Source organism: Colius striatus, chromosome 6 (genome assembly GCF_028858725.1).
Source record: "Colius striatus isolate bColStr4 chromosome 6, bColStr4.1.hap1, whole genome shotgun sequence".
Classification (NCBI taxonomy): Eukaryota; Metazoa; Chordata; class Aves; order Coliiformes; family Coliidae; genus Colius; species Colius striatus.
This window is the reverse complement of record NC_084764.1, coordinates 35859442-35881536: the sequence shown is the minus strand read 5'-3', so window position 1 is coordinate 35881536 and position 22095 is coordinate 35859442. Positions and strand designations below refer to the sequence as shown.

The following is a 22095-nucleotide window of genomic DNA, read 5'->3' as shown; positions in this document are numbered from 1 at the left end:
TGCGCGGCCGGGGCTCGGTCCCGGGGTCCCCCCGCGCCCCGCGGCGGGCAGCGCGCGGCCGGCTCGCGACGCGGCGTGTGACGTGGCGGCGGCGGCGGCCAATGGCGGCGGCGCGGGCGGTATAAAGCGGGCGGCCGAGGCGGCGCGCGGGCAGGGCTCCGGCGGGGCGCGGCGGGACGGGCCGCGGCGGGCGCTGGCGGGGCCCATGGACGCGGCCCGCAGCTGTAACGGCCACGCGCGGCAGCAGCGGCCGCCGCTGCCGCCGCCTCCCTCCGCGTCCCCGGCCGTGGGCGCGGCCGAGAAGCCGCACGTCCCCCTGGGCGGCGAAGGCTGGTGGGGCGAGCGGCCCCGCAGCGAGGAGGACAACGAGCTGAGCCTGCCCAGCCTGGCGTCCGCCTACACCACCATCCTGCGCTCGCTGGGCGAGGACCCCGAGCGGCAGGGGCTGCTGAAGACGCCCTGGAGGGCGGCCACCGCCATGCAGTTCTTCACCAAGGGCTACCAGGAGACCATCGCGGGTAGGGAGCGCAGCCGGGGCGGGCGGGCGGTTCTCACCCCGCGGAGCGCAGCGGGGCTGCCCTGAGGACGGGCTGCCCGCCCGGTGCCCCTTGTCGGTCAGTCGCTGGCACTGCGCGGTAGGTGCACCCGCACCTCGGCGCCTCCCTGCCCCGTCCTTCCGACGCCTTCTGGTTTTATTAAACGCCTTGGGATAAAGTCCGTGTTCTATCGTGGGGTTTGTGCTTCTGGTTTGGGTGAACGGAGTGAGTGCTTTTTCTCTCCCTCCTCTGGTGTAAACTTTTCAAGCTCCGGCACTGAAACTTGTTGTTACCTTCCTCCATCCCCAGCTGAGCGAGGCTGCGTTCGGAAAGGGCAGGAACATTGGCTCCTGTTATCGGACACGGGCGGTTTGAATTTTCTTAGGAAAGTTCCCGTTCTGTCGATGCTTTTATCATGGGACGTTTTTCAAAGGTGGGAAGGAAACTTGAGGAAGGGAGGTAAGGAGAAAGGAAAGGCTCAGGGAAATCCCTGCCCTATCTCAGGGTCCCATCAGGGAATGCAGACGTAGAGAAAGTACTTCAGGTTCCTTTCCCTGCCTCAGGTGAGTGTCTTATCTGCTTGCTGCTCGTGGGCCCTCCCTGAGGGCAGGAGGAGAGGAACTGGGTGGGTTTAGTTCTCCTCACCAGTAATCCCAAAGTTGTTTCCAGTACAAGGTAAAAATTTCCAGTGCTTGAAGATTTAGTTTTTACATCAGTTTTCCTCTTCTCAGCCCTTCCACTGAGGACTGTACCTGGTACAAACAGTGAAAAAAGCTGTGAAATTCCCCCTTGTGCTCCCCCTTACAGTAAAAGGCAAGTTCCTGCTAGTGCATGAGGAATGTGAGCAGTGTCAGGAAGGAGCTGAGCGTGTTCTGCTCTCTGGAGCACAGCCTTGGTGTGCAGAGCCTACCCCAGGGTGTTGCAGCCAGCTGCAAAGGCTGAACTGTGCTGATGGCTGGCATCAAGGAGCTTCTGCTAACACGTCAGAGTCCTTTCTGTAAGTGCACTGTGCTTCATCTGAAAAGCTGCAGTTTGTGTTTAGCTTTTTTTTTTCACTTCCCAACTGTGGGCTCTTCCGAAATCAAGGTTGCATATAACTTCCAGCATCAGCTTACTCATGGCCAGTTCATGTGCCAATGTTGTGTAGTAGCTTCCCTCAGACAACATTGCTGCCTTTGTGCTTGTTTTGCCTTTCAGATCAAATCAGACCTTCAGGTTCACATCTGGAAATAGGCTCTGGGCTGCAGCAACCATCCTTATTCCTCTCTTCCTGTAGTCCTGCTGCACAGTGTGTTTGAGATGAGGTTTCATCAAGGCAGAATGATCCTTTATCTACTAGCAATAACCTTCCTCATTTGAGGATTGCAGGTGTCTCTACCGCTGTAAAATGCAGGAGGTCTCTCAGTCATCCTGCCAGTCAATAGCAGGAGGATTTTTTTTTAGTGAGAGTTTCTGAGTATGAGTTTCTGTGCTGAAGCTGGATGAGGTTGCTGCCTATCTTGAGTCCTCTCTTATCTTGCAGACAGGTTTGTATGCAGAGCCTCACATGCTCTTAAGGGTTTTTTTAAATAGCCTTTTTCTGCTCCAGTGTGGATTCTCTGGGATGGGAATAGTCTGTCCTGATCTCTTGCATACATTTCACAAAGCAGAGTAGTTCTGGATAGTCCCCTCCCTTGAATATCCACCCCTGAGAGAGCTGTATGATATCCAAGAGCAGAAAGTGTTACTGCTAGGTGCTGTTCTCTTAGGCTGCTTCTTCTTTTCTTTCTAGGAAATAAAATGAAGCTGTGATGCTAATCCTTTCCTTTATCAGGTGGTGAACCTTTTATTTTCCAGCTACTCACCTCTTGCACAGTGACCAGCTTGTGGTCTTTCTGCTCTTACTAGCCAGACAGAAGAAAGTGCTATAGCTGAAAGATAAGTCCACAGCATCCAGCAAAATAATGGTGGATGAGGAACTCCTGGGAGAGTTGATATGGAATTAACTTCCACTTGAGGCAGGTGAAATGTAGAGCCAACAACTACAAAGGCTTTGGGAACAAGGCTAGCTGTGAGACTGTAGCTCCTGCTATTTGTCTCTGCTGCAGCATCCTGATGTGCTGTTCACTTGGTTGTGCTAATACAACTATCTGCCTAGCCAGGCTGTGAACAAGACCAGGAGCTGGCTTGTAAAAGCCAAAAAAACCCCCTCAAAAGCCCAATAAAAAGGTTTGTTTTGCAGCTTACTGAGCTCCTGAGTTGGAACTGTCTGGCTAAGCAGAGGTTAAAGTGGTGATTTGCAGGATGTATATTGAGGAGTATGTTCAAGTTTACTCCCCCAACAGGCAGAATATAAGTTAGAACAGCTGTAAGTCACATGTTTTCGTAGAAGATTTCTCTAGTAAAAGCTCTGTGATGATGACTGTACAACACAGGGATAGAAGCGGGGCGTGTTGTTGTGGGTACCTGTCTTGAGCTGGCTCCAGCTGAGCTCACAGCCTGTCCTTGCCAGTGTAAGGAAACATTGCCAGGCTGTACAGCCAGAAAAGAGTGGCCAAGATGAACCAAAGAGTGAATGTTAGTACAGCTACAGGCTTTAAAGTCAGCTTTGGAGTTTATCTGCTTGGGTATCAGACAGGAGGGAAGCATTTAATTTCTGGTGGCATTTTAGTTTTCCCAGACAAGAGCACAAAAAAAAAAAGATGTAAGAGTTTGATTTCCAAATCACAAAATATAGTGAAGGCTGGAAAATGTAAAGGTGTAAGTACACTGCAAGGGGTCTTGGAAGTTTCATGTGCTTGACTCGAGCCTCCCTTGCTGTGAGAACATGGGAGTTGTATGGTTGGTCACAGAACTAAGCTATCTGACTGCCTGGAATGCTGCCCACTGCCCTCAGAGGTTGGGGATTTGAGTAGTACCTTGCTCTTGCTGGTCATTGAAGGCTTTTGAGTGCAGTCAGATTGCTGGAAGCTTTTTGAGTACAGTGAGTGCTGGTGGCTTTACCTGCTCTGTGGCAATCTGGCCTCTGTGATAGTGTTGAAGGAGAAGAGCAAGTGGTGTGAGTGGGGCTAACAAACCCATAAATCTTTGGGAACCTGCAGATCTGATGTGTTGTTTTGACAGAGTTGGCAATTGGATATTGTTTTTCTCTGAGCCTTGATTGATATAAGAACAAACTGTTTTCCTGGTCTTTTTGGTTACTGTGTGTCCAGGGCCATAATACACCTGGGGCGTTGTTAAGTGTGCTGGACGTTTCATCTTCTTTCCTGGGTGATGTCACTTTGCTTCTATGACACTTGATTGTATTTTTTGTGGTTTCCATAGCTTAAGCTTGTAGTTCTGTAAGGAAGGTTACATCCAAATTCTATCCCTGTTCAGATTTATGTGAGAAGCTGATTCTGTTTTCTTGCCTCCCCTGTGTGTGTATTTCCTTGCTTGCTTTCAACAATGCAGAGTAACAGTGTTCCTGTTTTGCCTCTTATTCATCTTTGCTATCGGTGTTCTGCAGCTGGTCAGTATCATATTTCAGAGCCATTAGTACAGTTTACTTGCTAATTGTCTAATACTGGCCCTCTCTTGTCTTTGTAGATTATATCTTTCTCTTATTAATCCTGGCTTTACTAAAGGCCTCAACCTCTTTCTTTAACAAAGTGTATTCAAATGCATTGATCTCACTTCCATAGTACTAGTCATCAAACTTTCATTGGAGCAGCAAGAATGCCTCCAGTGACCTCAAATAAATCAGATTAAAAAATGCTCATAGTTCACACTTGTGTACTTGTGTAGGCTAACAGCCAGTACCAGAGAACTCTGGGAATGTGCTGGTAAGGATGGCAGAGCAGACAAGGTACCAAAAGTTTTACCTTTCCATGTCATGCAGTGCTTCTGCGTGAGCAGCCAAGAATATGTTTTCTTTTCCAGGGTCAAATCTATCAGCCTCATGCTTCTGGGAGTAAATTACTTTGCAAACCAGTAACCTGCCTTCTTGGCTAACAAATGTGAGCAGGACTGTTAATGGCTAGATGCCTTTAGCTTTCTTAGAGTTGGCTCAGGTAATTGCCCTCCACACAGAATAAACTTTGAGAGATCTCAGTGTCATGCTCGGAGGTGCTGAGTCTATATAGAAGTACTACAAAGCACAAGTGTGTGCAAATGCAGTAAATGAGTGAATAAATGGAAATAAAAGATGGCAGTGCTAACCTGTAACCAAAGCTGAAGACTCAAGAATCAATCTTGCTAAGCAGAGCTAATCGATACCTGACACTGATTCTATAACTTAGTGAGTGTCCATGATGCTGCCTTCAAAAGGTAGGTCACAAAGGAGTCGGTTCTGTTCGTGTAGTCCCATAGGAAGCATTAGGCACAGGGCTGAGCAAGCTGCCTGTGTCTGCAGGAGGAAGTTAACTTGTTCTCATCATCTGTAAGCGCTTTAAGCAAAACAGCATGTTCCTGGAGCAGCATACTTGCTGGTGGTGGCTGTTAGGTGAAGGAAGGCTAGAAGACTTTGCTGGTAGATACGTTAGCTCTTAAGCATGTACTTTCAGCGTGTTTAATAAGGAAATGAAAATCAGAAATACTGGGAGAGGATGACTTGGCTTCCCTGAACCTCTGTGGCCTGAAAGGCTGTGTGTGTGCTTTATTTGCCTGCAAGCAAAGTGACTCCACTTTGCAGTTTTTATCTGAAAGCAAACAGCAGCTAGTTAGGTGTCATACATTAGATTAACACCTGCTGAACGGTGTGTCTCTTGCTTTCCCTCTCTCATTAGTTTATGTCCTTTTCCAAAGGGTGAAAAAACCTGACCTCAATACTCTTTTCTTCATCTTCTCATTTGTGTGGATTTGGTATTTTGACAGATAACAACAATGATGGGAGCTCATGAATTTTCCCAAGCCTACTCAGTTTGCTGTGGATGAGAGATGCTACATAAAAATAGCCAGGCAGTGCCTTAAACAAACAAGGCTGTTTGATCAGCAGCACTGCCCTTTGCTAAGAGCTGCTGAGTTACTTCATTCTTTCCTGGAAACCAGATACTGTTAGTTCTCTTGCCTCTCAGAGAGACAGCAGTCTAAACTATTAGTAACATCAGCATTACTGTGGTATGGCCATAACTTGTTTATGGCAAACTGGAGGGTGGGAGAGCCAGGGCTGTTTGGAGTAAGGTTCTTGGGGGTTTCTTTCCTCAACCTTTTCCCCTACATGAGTGAAGCCTTCTGTGCTGAAACGGGTACTCAGTGCAGTGATGCTTCTGCTTGGAAACTGGGGCTGTAGGACTTTCCAGGGTGATGACTCCTGCCCATTAATACTGAGTTTGTTTGGGGTTTTGTTGGGAATTTGTTAAGCATCTTAACCTCTTGGATCTTCACTGTTAAAGGCTTTTAATCTCTTCATGTTACTTTTCCAAAGTGGTGTTTTGTCTTTGATTTTTCCTTTGTTTCAGTTGCAGGAAGAAGTGTGGATGAGGGGACTTTCAGGCATTGAAATGGTTATTGAAATCCTGATACATTTTAATGAGCGTCTCAAGCATAACCTTGCTTTCCCTCATTAATAAACCTCCTGGCAGAGGATAACTTCTACAACCTAATCTTAGCTTTATCTGAGAGTCTGCAATAACTGGTTTCCTATGAATAGACTCGAGTCTCACTGCAACATGGGAAGTGTCTATGGGAAAATAAACAAATCTGTACAAATAAAGGCCAGAATTAGGGGAAGAGCAATAACGCTGTTCTTCCCCCTTTGCTTCTATGAAAATTGCCTTAAATTCTACATCTAGTTTGCCTCTCTTCTGGTAGCTAAGGAATTAAGCTTTACCTCTGCAGAAAATGTTCCTGTGTGGAGTTGATTGCCTGTTTCCAGTCCTTTGGTGTGGCAGTGATGAAATAGAAATACTAGTTATAAACTTGTAAATTCTTTTGCCAGTGGTTTCTCTTGGTTCCTGTTAGGAATGTATGTTGTGGCAGGGATACCACATAGTGCTCATTTAATTGTCTCTGCTGCTTTTGAACTCTATAGCCTGTTTAAATAGTAATGTGCTACCTTAGGCTACGCCTCTTTCTAGAGCACTTCAATTCTTGAAGCAAATAGCACGCTCAAACTACTGCCCTTCTTTGCAACCTGAAGTCATTAACTTTCTGCAGCAGTACAAAGTCTCTTCATAGGAATGAGTGGTTTTGTAGCCTGATTCTCTTCTCTGTGTGCATAATAAATTCCTGGTACCTTTTTAGTACTGAAAGGCTGTTATACCTTTTTTGTTTCTTGTCAAGAATACTTTAACTGTAGTTATCTGTGGTGTCATCACATGAATAAATAAAAAATGTCAATGTTGACTCTCCCTCTTACTGCTTACCCAGCAGCAACTGGAAGGATTTTATAGCAATTTCCTTCCACATTTAATTCTGACCCTGTTGTCTGCTGATTTCCCTGCCACCCATTCAGCTCTTACATCATGGCTGCTTCTCTCTCGATCATCTGTCTTCAGATGAAGAGAACTTATCGAGAAAGACAATCAAAAGTATTTGCCAACATAGCCCAGCTGATTCTGTCTTAATGAAGGGCCAGCCTTTGGTCTCTGGCTCTCATGGCACTGCTCTTCTGGAGTGTCCTCTGGACCATGACCTGTTGCTAGTTCATGTGAGGTCCCTTGACACTAGTTTTGTCACTCTGTCTGTGTTCCTGAGTGAGCATAAGGTACCTGACCCCAGCCTGTACTTGAGTTTGTTCAAACTGTGGACATTGGCTGGGTGTGATGTGCTCCACCACCCTCACAGAATAGCAGCCCCTTGGCCTGAACCCATTCCTACGATGGCCTCAGCTGCCTTCTGCAACTCGTGGGACTTACAGGTCACCGTGGGGAGCATGGGAGCTGTCAGTGAGGACAGGCTGGAGCTGTGGTACAGGAACATCTTGTAGCTTACATCTCTGCCAGGATGGATGAGCTCAAGGAACAATGTCAGGGAACCTCTGACACTGCCTTCATCCTGTTGGCACCAAACAATCCTCAGTCTGACCCTTCTCTAAAGTGGAGCACTGATGCAACTTATCACCATGGGGAAGTGCTTTAACTCGTTATGAGAACAACCCACATCATTTTAGTCTTCTGTCTCCCAAGGACTGCAAAAATTGGGCATCTGAAGTGCTGTGAAGCTGTTGCAAGGCTGCTCTGCAGACTGCTGCCATTTTTAATTCCTTTCACCTACTGAGCCAGCTGCCAGGTGGGCTCTACCTTCTTTGGTTGCCAGAGGTGCTTTTGCTTTCTTGTGTCACATTAAAGCCATGCAAATAGTTTCTATAGCAACAGGTCTTTTTCCACAGCACTGACGCAAAATCCTAAAAGGTCTTTTTCGGTTTGTCCTCATCCCCTTCTGATTTTTTTGCTTTTAGCAACTCTTTTGAAGATAAAGGGGGGAAAAAAACTAACTCTACTCTGTTTCAGAAGTTAACTTGCAGCAGAGGTGTTCAGTTTTAAGAGCCTACTGAAGCTTCTACAGCAGGACTTGAACTCTGGTCTGAAGGAAAAGGATCAGCTGCAATGAGAGCTCCCTGACTGTACATAGAATATTTGTTCTTGTTCCTCTCCTCTGTGCCGTATATTTTAACTTCAACCTTAGCTTTTCATTAACTTGATGTGTCTAGGCTTAAAGACTTAAGCAGTGAATTCCATTAGCTTCTCTGGGGTGGTGGAAAATGAAAATGGTATTATTTACAGTCTCCTTTGGCTTAGAGACAGGGTTTGGTGACAGTACTTGAGCACAGCTGTGACTAGTGAGAGCAGAGTGAGGGGAGGTATGGCTGAGAGGCAACGGGATGATGTATGAACGTGCCTATTGCCTTGCTAGCAGAGAAGACTCTAGTCCTGTCCTGCTGATGTGGATAATTATGTAGGTGGTACTTGGAGGGAATAAAAGTGTTGCTTCATTTGAGAAGACTTTCCTTTTTGTATTAAGGAAACTAGCCTGTTGAGGAGGAGCCCATCTGAGCTGCAGGTGCCTTTCTTTGTCAGAAAACCAAGCTAACAGTATTTACTTTTAGCCACCTTTCTCTATAAAGCACCATGACTTCTACACTTTTGCTTTGAAGGTCCTGTTGCCACAGGAGGAAGGGATGGAAAAGATGCAGTAGCATTAGAAGAGCAGCTGAGTATTAGAGATGGGAGACACAGCCAGTGTAATAGCCACTTTATGTGAGCCAGGTTGTGCCTGGGGAGGGACAACGTGCCTTCTGGATCTTGCACTGAGCAGCAAGAGTGAATGTTTTGCAGTCTCCAAATGAGGAAACCGAAATCAAGCTAGTGTAACAGGCACTGGGAAGTAGTGGCACTATGGGCTAGGAAGTAGAATGAAAGAATGGGAAGAGAGGCATCAATTTGTCCACAGCTTTGCTTCTGGCTTGGTTAATTTGAGGCCCTATTACCCCTTCTGTCCTTTCAGCTCTTAAGTTCTAAACATGTGCTGCAGCATGCAGGCTGAGCTTGTTGCTCACATGTTTGCTGTTGTAAATTGAAAGACTTAAAAAATATATAGAAGGCAGATAAAGTTAGACAAAAGGGTATTGCCTCCCTGCACAAAGTGTTTGAGTCTCTGCCAAACAAGTCTCTCCTGTGGAATACATGAAAACAAGTGCTATGGTGGGACATAGCACAGGATCTTGTCACAGCTACTCTTGCCTAACTCTCGTTTTGTCGACACAAGGCTTTGATTGCAGAGAGAGCTATAGACAGGCTTCAAGCTATGCTTATTTTCAGGACAACATGTTTGTGAGGTGTGAGCAACAGGGACTGGGGTGCTCAACACCATGGCCATTTACTGAGTTAGTAGCCTTCAGTCTCATGTTTTCCTTTAGTTTTGTGTCCCTGTATCATCTGGCAGTTGTGAAGGAGTTACTGGAGGGGCTAACAGTCACCTGGCATCTTCCTTTAAGGGCTCTGGCCCTCCCTTTCAAGAAGTGACTGGTGCTGACTTAAAAGCAGCACACCTTGCTGCAGGCATAGCTGCAGGGGTGGTGCAGCTGAGCAGGCATTGTCTGGGATCTGGCTGCAATTTGCTGCTAATATTAAATAAATCTGTAGTGCAAAATTGGCAAGACAATTTGTACAAATTGTCCCATTGTACAAATGGGAATCATGAAGCATCCCCCTGCTCGGTGGTTATATGGTCTTGATGTGTGGATCTGTTTGCTTACACACCTCAAACTCCCTTGCCTGTGAGGGGGAACTGTCCCAACTGCTTTGACTCTGCGCTGCAGCCCAAGAGTGGATATGCAAGAGGGATGGATTTCTGTTCCTGTTTGGTTGCTTTAGCTTCCAGAAGGATGCTTTTTTTCTCCTGAAGTTGCCTGGGTGGTACTTCACAGGTCATTTAACCTTCTTTTCCCCCCAGCTTTAAAACAGGGCTAAGAGCTGACTCTCTGATACAGTGCAGCTCTTCAGCATTCCAGGAATACACTTGGTGTCCTTAGATGAAGTTTGCAAGGATCTCCTAGTATATATTTACATGAATAATTGTGCATATGCATATCCATCCACATGCATGAGACTTGATGGCTCAAGTGCCTTCTGTTTGAGGCCCTGTGCTGCGTCACACAGCACCATGATTTAATGAGGTGGCTCTTTTGGGTTGTTGTGAGCAGCCTGCTCTGGGAGCGCGCTGACGCAAATCCATATCTGACATCGGGCTCCCATACGCTCCTGGCAAGGCTCAGGTGAGACAAGCTGCTGGTCTAATAACAGCAGCAGGAGATGCTTCATGGATCCGTTTGGCTTTTAGTTTAATAACTCTGGCTGTAGTAGCAGATTTTGTTTGAAGCCACTGTTTGCCTTTCTGCTGTAGAAGTAGCATGTCTGAGGAGTGCGGCGGGAGGGAGCTAAGAACCCAGACAGCTGCTCTGGCTCCTTTTCCTTCTCTTCTGAGCCCACTCTGTTCTATATCCTGACTACTCCTGTCTGAATTAGTATTTACACAACTGCATGGTGCTCCTCACGTAATAATCAAAATCCTGTCCAGCAGTGTTTGGTGTAAACTAGGCTCTGCAATTTGAAGAACAAAATCATGTGCCTTTACCGAGTTGTTTCCTGGCCTCTTTCGTGCCCCCTACTCCTGCTCTCTGACCTGATCAAAAGCCCTCTGGGGCTCAGCCTGGCTGTCTTGCCAGCCATTCCCAGGCAAGGACATGCGTCTCAGGCAGAACATCTTGCGCACAGTTTCCAGGGTTACCTGTGTGGTGCTGATAGCAAGCAGGAAATTAAAATGCTCAGCGATGATGATACGTTATCGACAACAGATGGTGGCCATTAGGTGTACGTGCACGTCAGGGCAAGGCACAAAGGCGAGTAGAGCAGACACAGCTATTAGATTTGTGTAATTGCCACTGCGGGTGCTAAGCTGCGCCGGGGATGAAGCAGTGCGGTCCCTGAGCACCCTGGATCCCCTTTCTGCCCACTGGGTCCTGGAAGTAGTCAGTGTGGCTTCAAGCTAACTTGTTAGAGTTCTTTGGTCTGATTATCAGCCCTTCTGTACAGCTAGTTCTCTCTGACTGTTCTCTCACTTTAATCTCTCTCTTCTATATAGCTTTTCTCTCTAAACTTGAGGCTAGTCTACTTTTAAACTCCCCAGGTGTAGTCCAGCTGCCTACAGTCTTTGTGGAGGCTGCAGTGATCGGCTGTAACCTGCGTTGGGATTACCTGGGGACTTGTCAGGGGACTCCTAAATGTGGAAAATCATCTGAGGATCTGCTCTGCTGAGCTCTGGGACTAGCAAAGTGTCATCATATCTATTCCTTTTCTGACTGAGCTGTCTCTTCTTCCTTCTGTCTTTGTGGGTTTCTCCACCTCAATTCTCCTTTAATTTTGAGGTGCAGAATTAGGCGTGCTTTCAATTCAGGACAGCAAATCTCTCTCTGATCTGTGGGTACAGATCTGTTTCTTTGGCTTTTGTCTATGCCTAAACAGCTGCTGGCTGCCGAGCTTCAGCATGAAATCTTATTTGCATGCGAAGCCTCCTTGAAGGTGTTGAAAGGTTTGAAGAAACTGCTTAGCTTTTTTCAAACCTCAGGCTCAGCTTTGCTTGTGGGATGTGAAAGCACAAATGGAAGCCCACTTGGAGATGTGCACTCCTCCTCAGCACTGGCTGCAATCTTAATGGCTCTGAAGATGTCAGTAATTCTGCAACATCTAGACTCACGTTAACCTTGGCTCAAACTGTAACTTAAACTACTGCAGAGTGACTTTTGGTGTAGCACATAGGCAGTCTGACACAAGGCTGTGGGAGCTGTGACCATATGCAAACCAAAGTGTACTTGTGATGTTGCTCCTTACTCGTCTCCCACGACTTCTGAGAGCATTATGTGCTTGTGACAAGCTTTTTGTTTTTCTAACTACCTGGAAGATCCTTCCACGCTTGTGCACTGATTTTAACACGAATGTTTAATTTCAGATGTTCTGAATGACGCCATCTTTGATGAAGATCATGATGAGATGGTAATTGTGAAGGACATAGACATGTTCTCATTGTGTGAACATCACCTCGTTCCGTTTGTTGGAAAGGTAACTCTTCCTCACAAAACAAATGTGGGAATACACGATAAAAGGCCTAAAGTACATGCAAAAGACTTTGTAACTGTAACTACAAAGCTTTTAAAGCTATAAGTATTTACTGCTTACGGCTATGATGCTAGAAGTTAATCTTCAGAATACAAATAAGGAAGACTTTCTTAATATGAGTTTTATTTGGATTTAAGCTCCTAAAATAGTATGCTCAACCTTTCCTGCTTTAAGTAATCTAATGGTTTCTGACGTTTCATATCAAAGCTCTGCTTCGTGAAGCAGCAGCAAGCCTTGAGGGCAGACATCTTGATATTAAACCAGCTCACCCTGCACACTGACTCTGTCACGGATTTAGCCTCTGGCTCAGAGCTTTCTGGTGCACATTCATCTTGGGAACCTGCCACGAGTGGAACAAACTTCTGATTAGCAGTCCTGGCTTAAATAAGCAGACTCAGTCAGGGAGAGAGTGGTCAAAGTTGGCTAGCAGGAGACTGCTTAGGTTGGGACTCCCATGAAAGGGGCTGGTGTTTCAGAGGCTGGTGAAACTGTGGTGACAGCTTTAACAAAATGAATGTTCTCAAGTTAACCACTGTAAACATGGTGAAGAGTTCAGAGTGGGTGGTCCCTTCTGCAGATCTTGACCTCTTCACTCTCATGTCAGCACAGGAAGAGAGAGCTTATTCTGACCCCCATCTGTTCTATTGTGAAGTACTTGTAGGCCAGAGGGTAGCAAGTGCTTTTGGTGGCTATAAAATTCCATCAGTACTACATATGTTCCAAGTTAAACTATCTCCCCAAAATAAAATACCCAACCTACTCTAGGTGGCCTTGCTCTGGCAGGGGGATTGAACTGGATGGTCTTTTGAGGTCCCTTCCAAACCTTACAGTTCCATGGTTCTGTGATGTAGTTGAGTCAACTCAATGTCATCTGCTTTCTTTTCTTACTGTTAGTATTTTATACTGGAAAACAGGGTAGTTTCTTTTTCTGTGCAGACTTCTCATTATGCCTGTTTTTCTTGGCTATGCACTGTGCACATGCTCTTCCTTACTCCTGTGGCAATATATGCATTCTTTTTACATCTAGCTGTTTAGCCTGTGTGCTTTGGAGAAGTCCTCTCACAAACACCGAGAGTCCTGCTCCTATAATGGTTTGCTGAATGCCTTGGTATGCCTCTAAATATTCTTGGACTAACCATTCTCCAGTTGGGTACATCAAACAGACTGCGAGTCTGACCAGCAGGTCTTGTATTTGCAGGTCCATCTTAACTGAGTTTAAGGACTTCCCTGAAAATACTCTTGTGAGGAACAGGATTTGATGCTTATTTCTAAGTTATGTCTCTCACCTTGTCCAAAATGTTTCGTGTCTTTCCAGGTGTCAGTGGGTATATTACCCAACAGAAGGGATAGGAGTGAGCAAGTTAGCCAGGTAATTAGATGCACTCTGGTACCTCTAACTGCAGGTACAGCACTACAGGATCCTGAGATGGGGCCTCTAAGCAAAGCACTAAAACAGAATCCTACACCAACACCCCCCTACTGTATCCTGGCTAATTTTTCAAGTCTCTGATACAGTGACACAAGTGCTGGCTTATCTGTTATAACTACAAATCTACTTGAATTCAGTAGCCTCTGTTGCTTTTTTTAAAAAAGAATCCTAGTGCCTTTCCCCAACCTTCTTGTCTGAGCACTTTTCTAAAGAACATATTCCAACGACGTGTTCAGTGTGAGTGTTCAGCAAATCCATATTCGAGCAGAATGGAACTTGACTTAATCATGATGATCTATGATACTACCAAAGCAGAAAAAAACAAGTTAAAATCAGTAAGTGCAGCCTGATTTTTGGTGACTAAGTATCTCTTTCCATCAGAAATGTCACTGGAATTAAGAATCCCTCTCCCCTCCTGCTCCTTCAGGCCTTGAAAGAAAAGGGTGTTTATTTTAGACAAATAGTGCTGTGCCGAGTAACAGATTGCTTTTTGTAGCCAAAGGTAGTAGTACTCTGTAGCATTCCTGAGACTTGGAACATAAGCCTTGACTCTCGAAGAGTTGTGATTTTTCTCCCCTTCAGAAAACTTCCCAGTTCTTCACCAGGACACTGACCTCACCAGGCATTCACCATCTCTGTTAGCACCACAGTGTTTCAGGCTTGCATGGTGACATGTTCCTCCCACGTGCTAAGACCTCTGGGCTGTTCCAGAGTTAGTTCTGGAGCAGACACACATCTTATTAGCTATGCATGAGTTTCGTAGGCATTTGGAACTGTGGTTTTGCTTCTGTTAATGGCTTTTTTTCCTCTATCTAGGTACATATTGGCTATCTTCCTAATAAACAAGTCCTTGGCCTCAGCAAGCTTGCTAGGTAAGTGTTAATGTAATGAAAGTGATGCTAATTTGTAAAAAGGATTCCAAGCTGTGCTAACTGTGCTAATCTTTCTAATCTGGTTCCCCTCTCAAGCTCAGCCCACTTCGTGTGCTGGATTTGGATTCAGGCCAATCCTCAGTGTTATGTTTTTTGTGGAGAGGATAGATAAGTCTGAGGGCTCTGTGGTGATTCACACCAGTTGCCTGTAGTAGAGCCATAATGGGTTTTGTACGTTCAGCCAAAGCATTGGTGTCTGCAGGGAGCACAGAAACAGGAACAACAGGGAATTTACTCATGTTCTGAGGCCACAAAAACCAGTGGGGTTCTCTAGCTATTTACTACTTGTGTGTTTATCTACTAATAAGAACAAAAATCCAAAACTTCCAGACTGCAAATGAGCACATTCTAGAAATTGAATTAAAGCTTTCGTCTGTTAGCTGACTCTTCAGATGAATGTGGCATTACTTCCTTTCCCTCCTGCTGAGAGAGCCCTGGGGTAGGTTTTATAGGTAAGGTTCAGCCTAAGGAACAAAGCAATTATAATACAATTGAGGAAATCCATGTATTGTATGAAATAGCTTTTTTCCTCAGCAAGTGCCCTTGGATTAGTTGTTGTACTGAGTCTTGTTATGAAATGACACTTTGTGGTTCTGGTGAGGAAGAGGATGGTAGAGCCCTTTGAAAAGCAGATTATTGAGGAACGGAGTGGAAGGGTCTGTCTTGAGAAACAAATCTGAAACATTGGCTGTAGTTCAGAGGGACCATGTAGGTTTGGCTTATCCTTTCCCTGATATGTCAGTTAATCTTCCCCTAGTTCCAATAATACTAATGAGAATTAGCCTCGTAAATCTGTGTGCCTGCTGGGTTTTCTTAGCGGGCAAGGTGTGTAGGAAATGACACTAACATGCTTTAAAGTCAGTCAGCTCTTCTCTGGGCTGTGCTTGCACAACAGTCACGTTGATTTGGAAGTGGAAGAGCCCTTGGAAGTCACATCTTTGTTAATGTAACCACATGTTACATCTTCATGTCTTGTATAGGAGCAGATTTTGCTCTGATGAAAGGGCTGAAACAGCCAGTTCAATGTTTAATGTTTTTTCCTGCATGTTTTGTGTGACTGTACCTGACTGCTGAAGTGGTACAATGAGGTTCTGAGCTGCCAGCACTGCAGTTTCTAGACCAAAGACTTTGCCTCTTGCAGCTGCTGATGCTTGGGGTTGTCTGTTCTTGGCTTGTTGTGTGGTGACTGGCACTTGTGTAGCTGGATCTCTTACATCCTTCCTGAAGAGACTGTCTTTGGCACTTGGTTTCCCTTCTGCAGGGCTTGAATGCAGCACTAAGGATCACATTTGAAAGATGTGATTGCTCTGCTCTCTAGTTAACTCTGAGCTGCAGATATGAAAAGGAGCTCAAAACTGTCACTGGTGATTCTGAGTGCAATTGGCAACATGGTGCCAGAAGTGTACCATTTTCCTACTATTTATTCTTGGAATAGAAACACCTGTGAATATGTGCAAGGCTTCCTGTGCTCTGCAGGAAAGAGTCAATTTTGCCTCACAATAATGAACAGATTAGATACTTGTGTAACAAAATGTTCTCAGTCCTCACTTGCTTTTGAGTGCTTACCACAAAGAGATTGGTGGGCCAAATAGTGCTTCCCCTTCGTGCCCTATATAATGCAACCAGTGTTCAACCAAAGATTTGTGAGGCCCTTGGCACCAGAGGCCTAATCTTTTGTAATAGGATTAGTGCAATGTGGTGAGTTTCTGTAGCTGTGGATGACCTGTATTCAGTAAGCAAACATCTTCCTTTGGGTTTGAAGCTTAGGTTTCAAAATGCTACTGCAAACAACTGTTTTTGCACAAACATGCATTATAGGACTTGTTATATGCAACACCAGTGTAAAAATATCTGAACATCAGCTTGATTCCTATTCATATATTGAATCTAAATATTATGTTGCTTTGCTTAGAATAGTTATAACACAACCATTTCATTTCAGGAGGGGAGTTTCTGCCTATAGTTCTCTCTCCAAAACAGCAGGCAAGTCTCATTGTCAGAAATGTTTCTTGTAGCTAGCGCCTCAGGCTGCCAGGCAGTGTCTGCTTTTTGTCTAGTCTGACCAGATGGATCTTGAAGCTTTCTATACATGGCCACTTGACATGTAATTAAGCATATGAGGTCGGTGTGAACAATCCAATGAGTTACAGAGCAGCTCTAAGACTTTTCTTAAATGTGTGGATTGTAGCACTACAATGATAAGTGATGGTGGCCTCACTGGCATTGCCCCACAAATGGCTTAAATTTCAAGTCGTGTTTGAGGGCAGCATTAGGGTGATCCCTGCATTGAAATGTGTGGTACATGGGTGGAGGATATCTGTTTTAAATAAAACCAATTCTATCCCATTGTTTTCAGTGAAACTTGTGGTTAAATGCAAGAATTTAAAACATCTCTTGCTTAATTTCAGTAGTCTTCTGGGAATCCAAACATCTGAATTGTCCTTAAAACAGCATTTGGTTTAGATTGAAGCAAAAGGAGGTAGTCAGGCTTCAGCCCAAGGGGCTATTTGTAGGCAGGGATCCCCTTGCAACTGTGTGATGCAGATGTGTGATGGTACAAATAGTACAAAAGTAATGGCCAACAGAAGAAGCTCAGAGAAATCGTGATAGATTTGCCCCTCAAATAGTCTCTAGGGTGGCAGATAGGGGGGACCCATCACTAAACACGCTGAGGTGCCATGAGAAGTCCCTGGGCAGTGCCAGCCAGAGGCCAGGCAGCAGCATGATCTCCAGGAAGGATGTGGATCTGTATTGTGGTCTTGTTTGATAGGGTCAAGTTAATTGTGCAGATGAGACAATGATCAGCTGGAAGGAACTATAACACTGTCTTTTTCCTTTTGTCCTTTAGGATTGTGGAAATATACAGTAGAAGATTACAAGGTAAACAGATGAATTTTTGGTTTTGTTGTGTGTGTTGCTTTGCTGTCCAGCTCAGGGAACTGGTAACTGGGTGAGCTATAGCTGTGCAAATTTTAGTGTGATGAAAACCACTTTTCTGAGCAGGTTCTCCTCTGTTACCTTACTTAGCTTCTGCATTCCCAGTGAAGGGTAAAGGCTGCCTATGAAAGTAGATGTGGGTAATTTTGGAGGAAAAGTGTGCTGCAAGATACAGCTGACAGGGACAATTAAACTAGTTGGATGCTGCTGAAGATGAACTTTCCTACAGGTGTTTGGAGAGATGCCTTCAAGAATTCTTGTCTGAGGAAGTGATGTCAGAGCTGCCACGTGGTGGACTTGCCTGCCTACTGCCCCTGAGAAGTGCAGGAGCTGAGGCCTTGGACTGGTCTCAGCCTGCTCTCCTTGTCCTGCACTTAAATTTGGCCTCTCCTTGCTGACAGAAGCCTTAGTGAGCATTAGGTGTCAGCCTGGTTCTAGAGATGCAGGAAGTAAAGCTTTGCAGGACAACAGCCTCTCTTAGTTTGCTTGGGTTTTAATCTCCATTTCTTTTCCTTAAAGAGGAATTTCATGTAGGAAAGGAATAATGCAGCAGTAAAGTCAGTGAACAAACACACAAAACCTGAAAGAAAGTAGAGAAGCTGGAAAACTGCATCATAGGGAAATGTAAGAGCTGTTACAACACCTGCAAAGCTGCAACAAAAAATGACTCCCAGCATAAAGAAGCGAATAAAAGGTCTGTGCCAAGGCACAAAGATAGGATTGGGTACTCATAAAGTTTCCCTAGCAAGAGCAGTACTTGTGTGTCTGTGTGTGGTGGGGAGCAGTCTGCCAGATAGCAGTGGGGTGTTGATGCCAGTCTGATTTAACCTCCTGCTGTTCTCTCAGTCCAGGAGCGCCTTACCAAACAAATCGCAATAGCCATCACGGAGGCCTTACAGCCCGCTGGAGTCGGGGTGGTCGTTGAGGCCACGTAAGTTACTCTCTGCACAATTTGAGTGGGGTATGGGCTGCATGGGACTCCACACAGTCACAGAATGGGAGGGGTTGGAAGGGACCTCTGAAAATCCAGTCCAACCCCACTGCTCAAGCAAGTCTGCCTAGATCAAGTCACTCAGGAATGTGTCCGTGTGGGTTTGGGAGGCTTTGTCACTTCTGAATGAAGCTGGGGAAGGGGCTGGAGAACAAGTCTGAGGAGCAGCTGAGGGAGCTGGAGGTGTTCAGCCTGGAGAAGAGGAGGCTGAGGGGAAACATGAGCACTCTCTGCAACTCCCTGACAGGAGGCTGTGGTGAGGTGGAGATCGGTCACTTCCCTCCACTGATGAGTGATAGGACAAGAGGAAATGGCCCCAAGTTGCTCCAGGAGAGGTTTAGATTGGAGCTGAAGAAGAGTTTTTTCCCTGAGAGGGTTGTCAGCCCCTGTGCCAGGCTGCCCAGGGAGCTGGGGGAGTCCCCATCCCTGGAGCTATTGCACAGCCATGGAGCTGAGGTGCTGAGGCCCATGGGTTAGTGGTGGGCTGGGCAGGGTGAGGGGAGGGGTTGGACTCCAGGAGCTCAAAGGTCTTCTCCAACCAAAAAGATTCCATGATTCTATGATTCCCCCAAATTTAACCTTGTAAGAAACATCCCTCTGTGGGACAACTTTCTTTTGAGGATGCCTGATCTATTGACTCCCCTCTCATCTCTTCTAGGCATATGTGCATGGTCATGCGTGGGGTACAGAAAATGAACAGTAAAACAGTGACCAGTACAATGCTGGGGGTGTTCCGGGAAGATCCCAAGACCCGGGAGGAATTCCTGACCCTCATCAGGAGCTGAAACTGTTGTTGTTCTCTAAAAGCACTCTGGAGATTGTTCTGTCCGGTGTCACTGTCTGTTCTTACTTGTTCCTGACTTTTAAATTGCTGTGTTGTCGTAGTTTTTGTGCAGTAAAGGACTCCTGATGGCAAATGGAAAATGTAAACCATGAGGTGGGCTCCTCCTGGGCTTCCACTGGTGCTGACATCACAGAATTGCATGCTCTGAATAGAGGCTGGGAATGTTTTTTACCATTCACAATGCAGAATGTCTTGCTGTTAGAGGAGAAAAGTGAGGCAGGGGAGTGAAATGGATATTTCTGAAGTAGTTGTGTGGATTAGAATAAATACAGAGGAAGCTACTGGAAGGCTGTGGATCCTGGCAGGACCACTTCTGCTGCAATTACTGTAACTGCTGAAAAGGATGGTCCTGAATGATCTCTGACTGTATTTTATTGAGTCATGCAGTGGCTGTTTCAATATCTGGATGTGTATGTTATACCTCTTTGAGGTGTTACCTCTGGTGGTGTTTTATATTCTTGCTAGTATTTAACCCTCCTTTTTCTTCTGTGTGTGTGTGTGTGTTTTGGGAAATCTGAACCACACTTTTCCTAGCCTCTTGACACGCAGGGAGTGAACCTCTAAATTATTTTGGGGCACAGTCTTATCTCAATATAAAGGGTTTTATGCACCTTCTTCTCTGTGCCTCAGGATGTCTGACTGCTTTAACTGTCAGTTTCTTACTATTTTTAAGCAAACTTTAACAGAGGGGAGGAAAAAAAAAAACCCAGAGTCTGTCTGCAAAGTGCTAAGATTATCCAAAGAGGTTTTTAATGACATTTATGTCTTTGAGCTTTCCTTCTTGTGGGTTGGAGAAGGTAAATCTAAGTCTGATAATCTGAAAATGAAGAGTTTTTTTTGAGTATGTCACGAGTTAGATCTCATAAATGCTGGACCTAAGGTGAGCACTGAAATCATGTTGTACCTCACCTGCCCGACAGCAGGTCATTCCAGGACAAAGTAACCTGAAATGACAACAACTTATTGCATAAGAGCAATTGAGAAAAGCATTTCCAGGGCCATCACAATCAATTAAACCTCATTTTTCTCTGTATGTGGCAACATCTGTATGTGGCAGTATTGTTCAAAGCTTCAGTCAGCTGGGCTTGGCTGAACTTCTGCTTTGTTACCATTTTAATGGGTGTTTTGTAACTGAGTTGGGAAAACATGAGGCACAAATGCAAACCACCCTTCTCAAACCAAGCACAGGAGGCAAAACTTAAACCTCACCATGCGGGATGCTCACAGTGCAGGTTCCCATAGCTCTGTCTGCTTTGTTGAATATGAACCCAAGATGTTCTGTGTGACAACCTAAAGGCAGTTCCTGGTCTCAGGAACTCAAGCCCCATCTCACCAGCATTCCTGTCCTTTGCTTCAACCAGCCTTGGAAATGAAGTGAGGATTATGTCCAGTCCAGTTTTCATTGGGCCTAAAGAATTTTCAAGGACAACCTGATGGTGTTTAATTACACTTAATTTCACCTTGCCGACTTTCACAGCATTATTGGAAATATCTTTTACAGTCTCCTCTCTCCTGGGTTCTGTGGAGTTAGGTGCTCTAGCAGTGTTTGGCAGCTTGAACAAGCTGGGTGTTGCACATTTATGAAGTACACTAGCACTATGGCCTTTGCTTTCCTAAAACAACTGAGAGCAGACTTTGCCACTTCAGTATTGTCACTTGGTTTCAGTGTATGGTTCACATATCCCTCTGAAGAGCCTTAAATCTTTCTTGCCTGAAGTTCAGAGTAAAGCTCTTTTTTAGCTCAGCAACTGGAAGGGGAATCTGAGGACCAAAGGGGCATAAACGAGTGTGTTTGTTTTTTGTTGCTTGCTTTGGTTTGGAAATGAAGTTGCTGTAACCCAGTCTTTTGTTCCTGAGGTAAAGAAAAGGTTGTGTTTGAACCACTTATCTCTCTTCAGGATAAAGTTCATGTTGCACCACTGCTGTTTTTTATTTCCCTGTGACCTGTAGTCCTTAAAGCATACCTCTCTCTACTTGTGGCCTTGGATTTTGTTCACATCTTTGTTGTTGTAAAGCTTGGTGCATATTTTGGAACATTAGTATTGTTCATATACACAAGCTTGAACTACACCTTGTGTGTAGCTATATAGCATGTACAGCCCACTGTTGTACCATGTGAGTCTGGTGTCTCTGAAACATTAAAGCACAGTATTATCCTTTGGAGCGGTCGTGTCCCTGGTGACATGGTGGTGATGGCATTGCACAGGGAAGTGCCACAAGCTCTGTCTTCTTGAGTGGGGGTTGTTTCTGCCTGGGATGAGATGTTGGGTTACTCTTCCAGGACAGCAGTTGCTGTTGGCTTTGTTTGTTGACTGGACAACAAAAAAACAACCCCTAAATTTGGGTGTCACCTTCTTAATAGCCCTTGGTGCCAGACTCTACAGCACCTAAGCTGGGACAGGGCAAGGGGGAGGCAGAGGCTGTTCTGGAGCATCCTGTGAGCTTGTAGTCCCCTTGTGCATTTCTGAAGCTGTGCTGGCTGCCTTATCGCCCTTTACTGAGGAAATAAAACTGGTTCCTGGCCCAGTTTTCAAATTGCATGAAAAAATAGATGTAAGCAGCAGATGTGATGCAGGAAAGAGGAGACCTTGGAGCTGAAGTCTTGGTTGGGCCACCCGTTGCTGTGTACCCCGTATAGCACTGAGCTCAGCACCACTGTTCCTCCTTTGAGCCACTTGTGCTGTCCCCGAGCCTCTCAGGGTGCAGGTATTGCTGAGATTCAGGGCAAAACACTCCAGATGTACAGGTTGCTGAGGAGGGCTGTGGCCAAAGCTTTGCCCAGGGGCAGTGCAGACAGACACAGGTCAGTGTGGGCTGCATGTGGCCCATGAATGGTGTGCAGCCACCCTGTCACTT

At 45.6% G+C, this 22095-nt stretch overlaps 1 protein-coding gene across 1 annotated transcript; it reads left to right on the top strand.

The window, feature by feature from the left end:
- The first annotated feature begins 205 nt into the window (after nt 1-205).
- Nucleotides 206-21380, top strand: GCH1 (GTP cyclohydrolase 1). Its single transcript, XM_061998114.1, has 6 exons — nt 206-518; nt 11940-12049; nt 14352-14407; nt 17316-17347; nt 18251-18335; nt 19054-21380. Exons 1-6 carry the CDS (start codon nt 206-208, stop codon nt 19178-19180), a joined length of 723 nt encoding a protein of 240 aa, XP_061854098.1. The 3' UTR covers nt 19181-21380.
- Nucleotides 21381-22095: the final 715 nt, after the last annotated feature.

What these genes read in the sequence shown, in the direction of transcription:
- GCH1 (XM_061998114.1), top strand. Translation starts at nt 206, where the DNA reads ATGGACGCGGCCCGCAGCTGTAACGGCCACGCGCGGCAGCAGCGGCCG. An exon ending in TCGTTCCGTTTGTTGGAAAG is followed by an intron (nt 12,050 to 14,351) that starts GTAACTCTTCCT and finishes TCCTCTATCTAG; the next exon opens with GTACATATTGGCTATCTTCC. An exon ending in GGGGTGGTCGTTGAGGCCAC is followed by an intron (nt 18,336 to 19,053) that starts GTAAGTTACTCT and finishes CATCTCTTCTAG; the next exon opens with GCATATGTGCATGGTCATGC.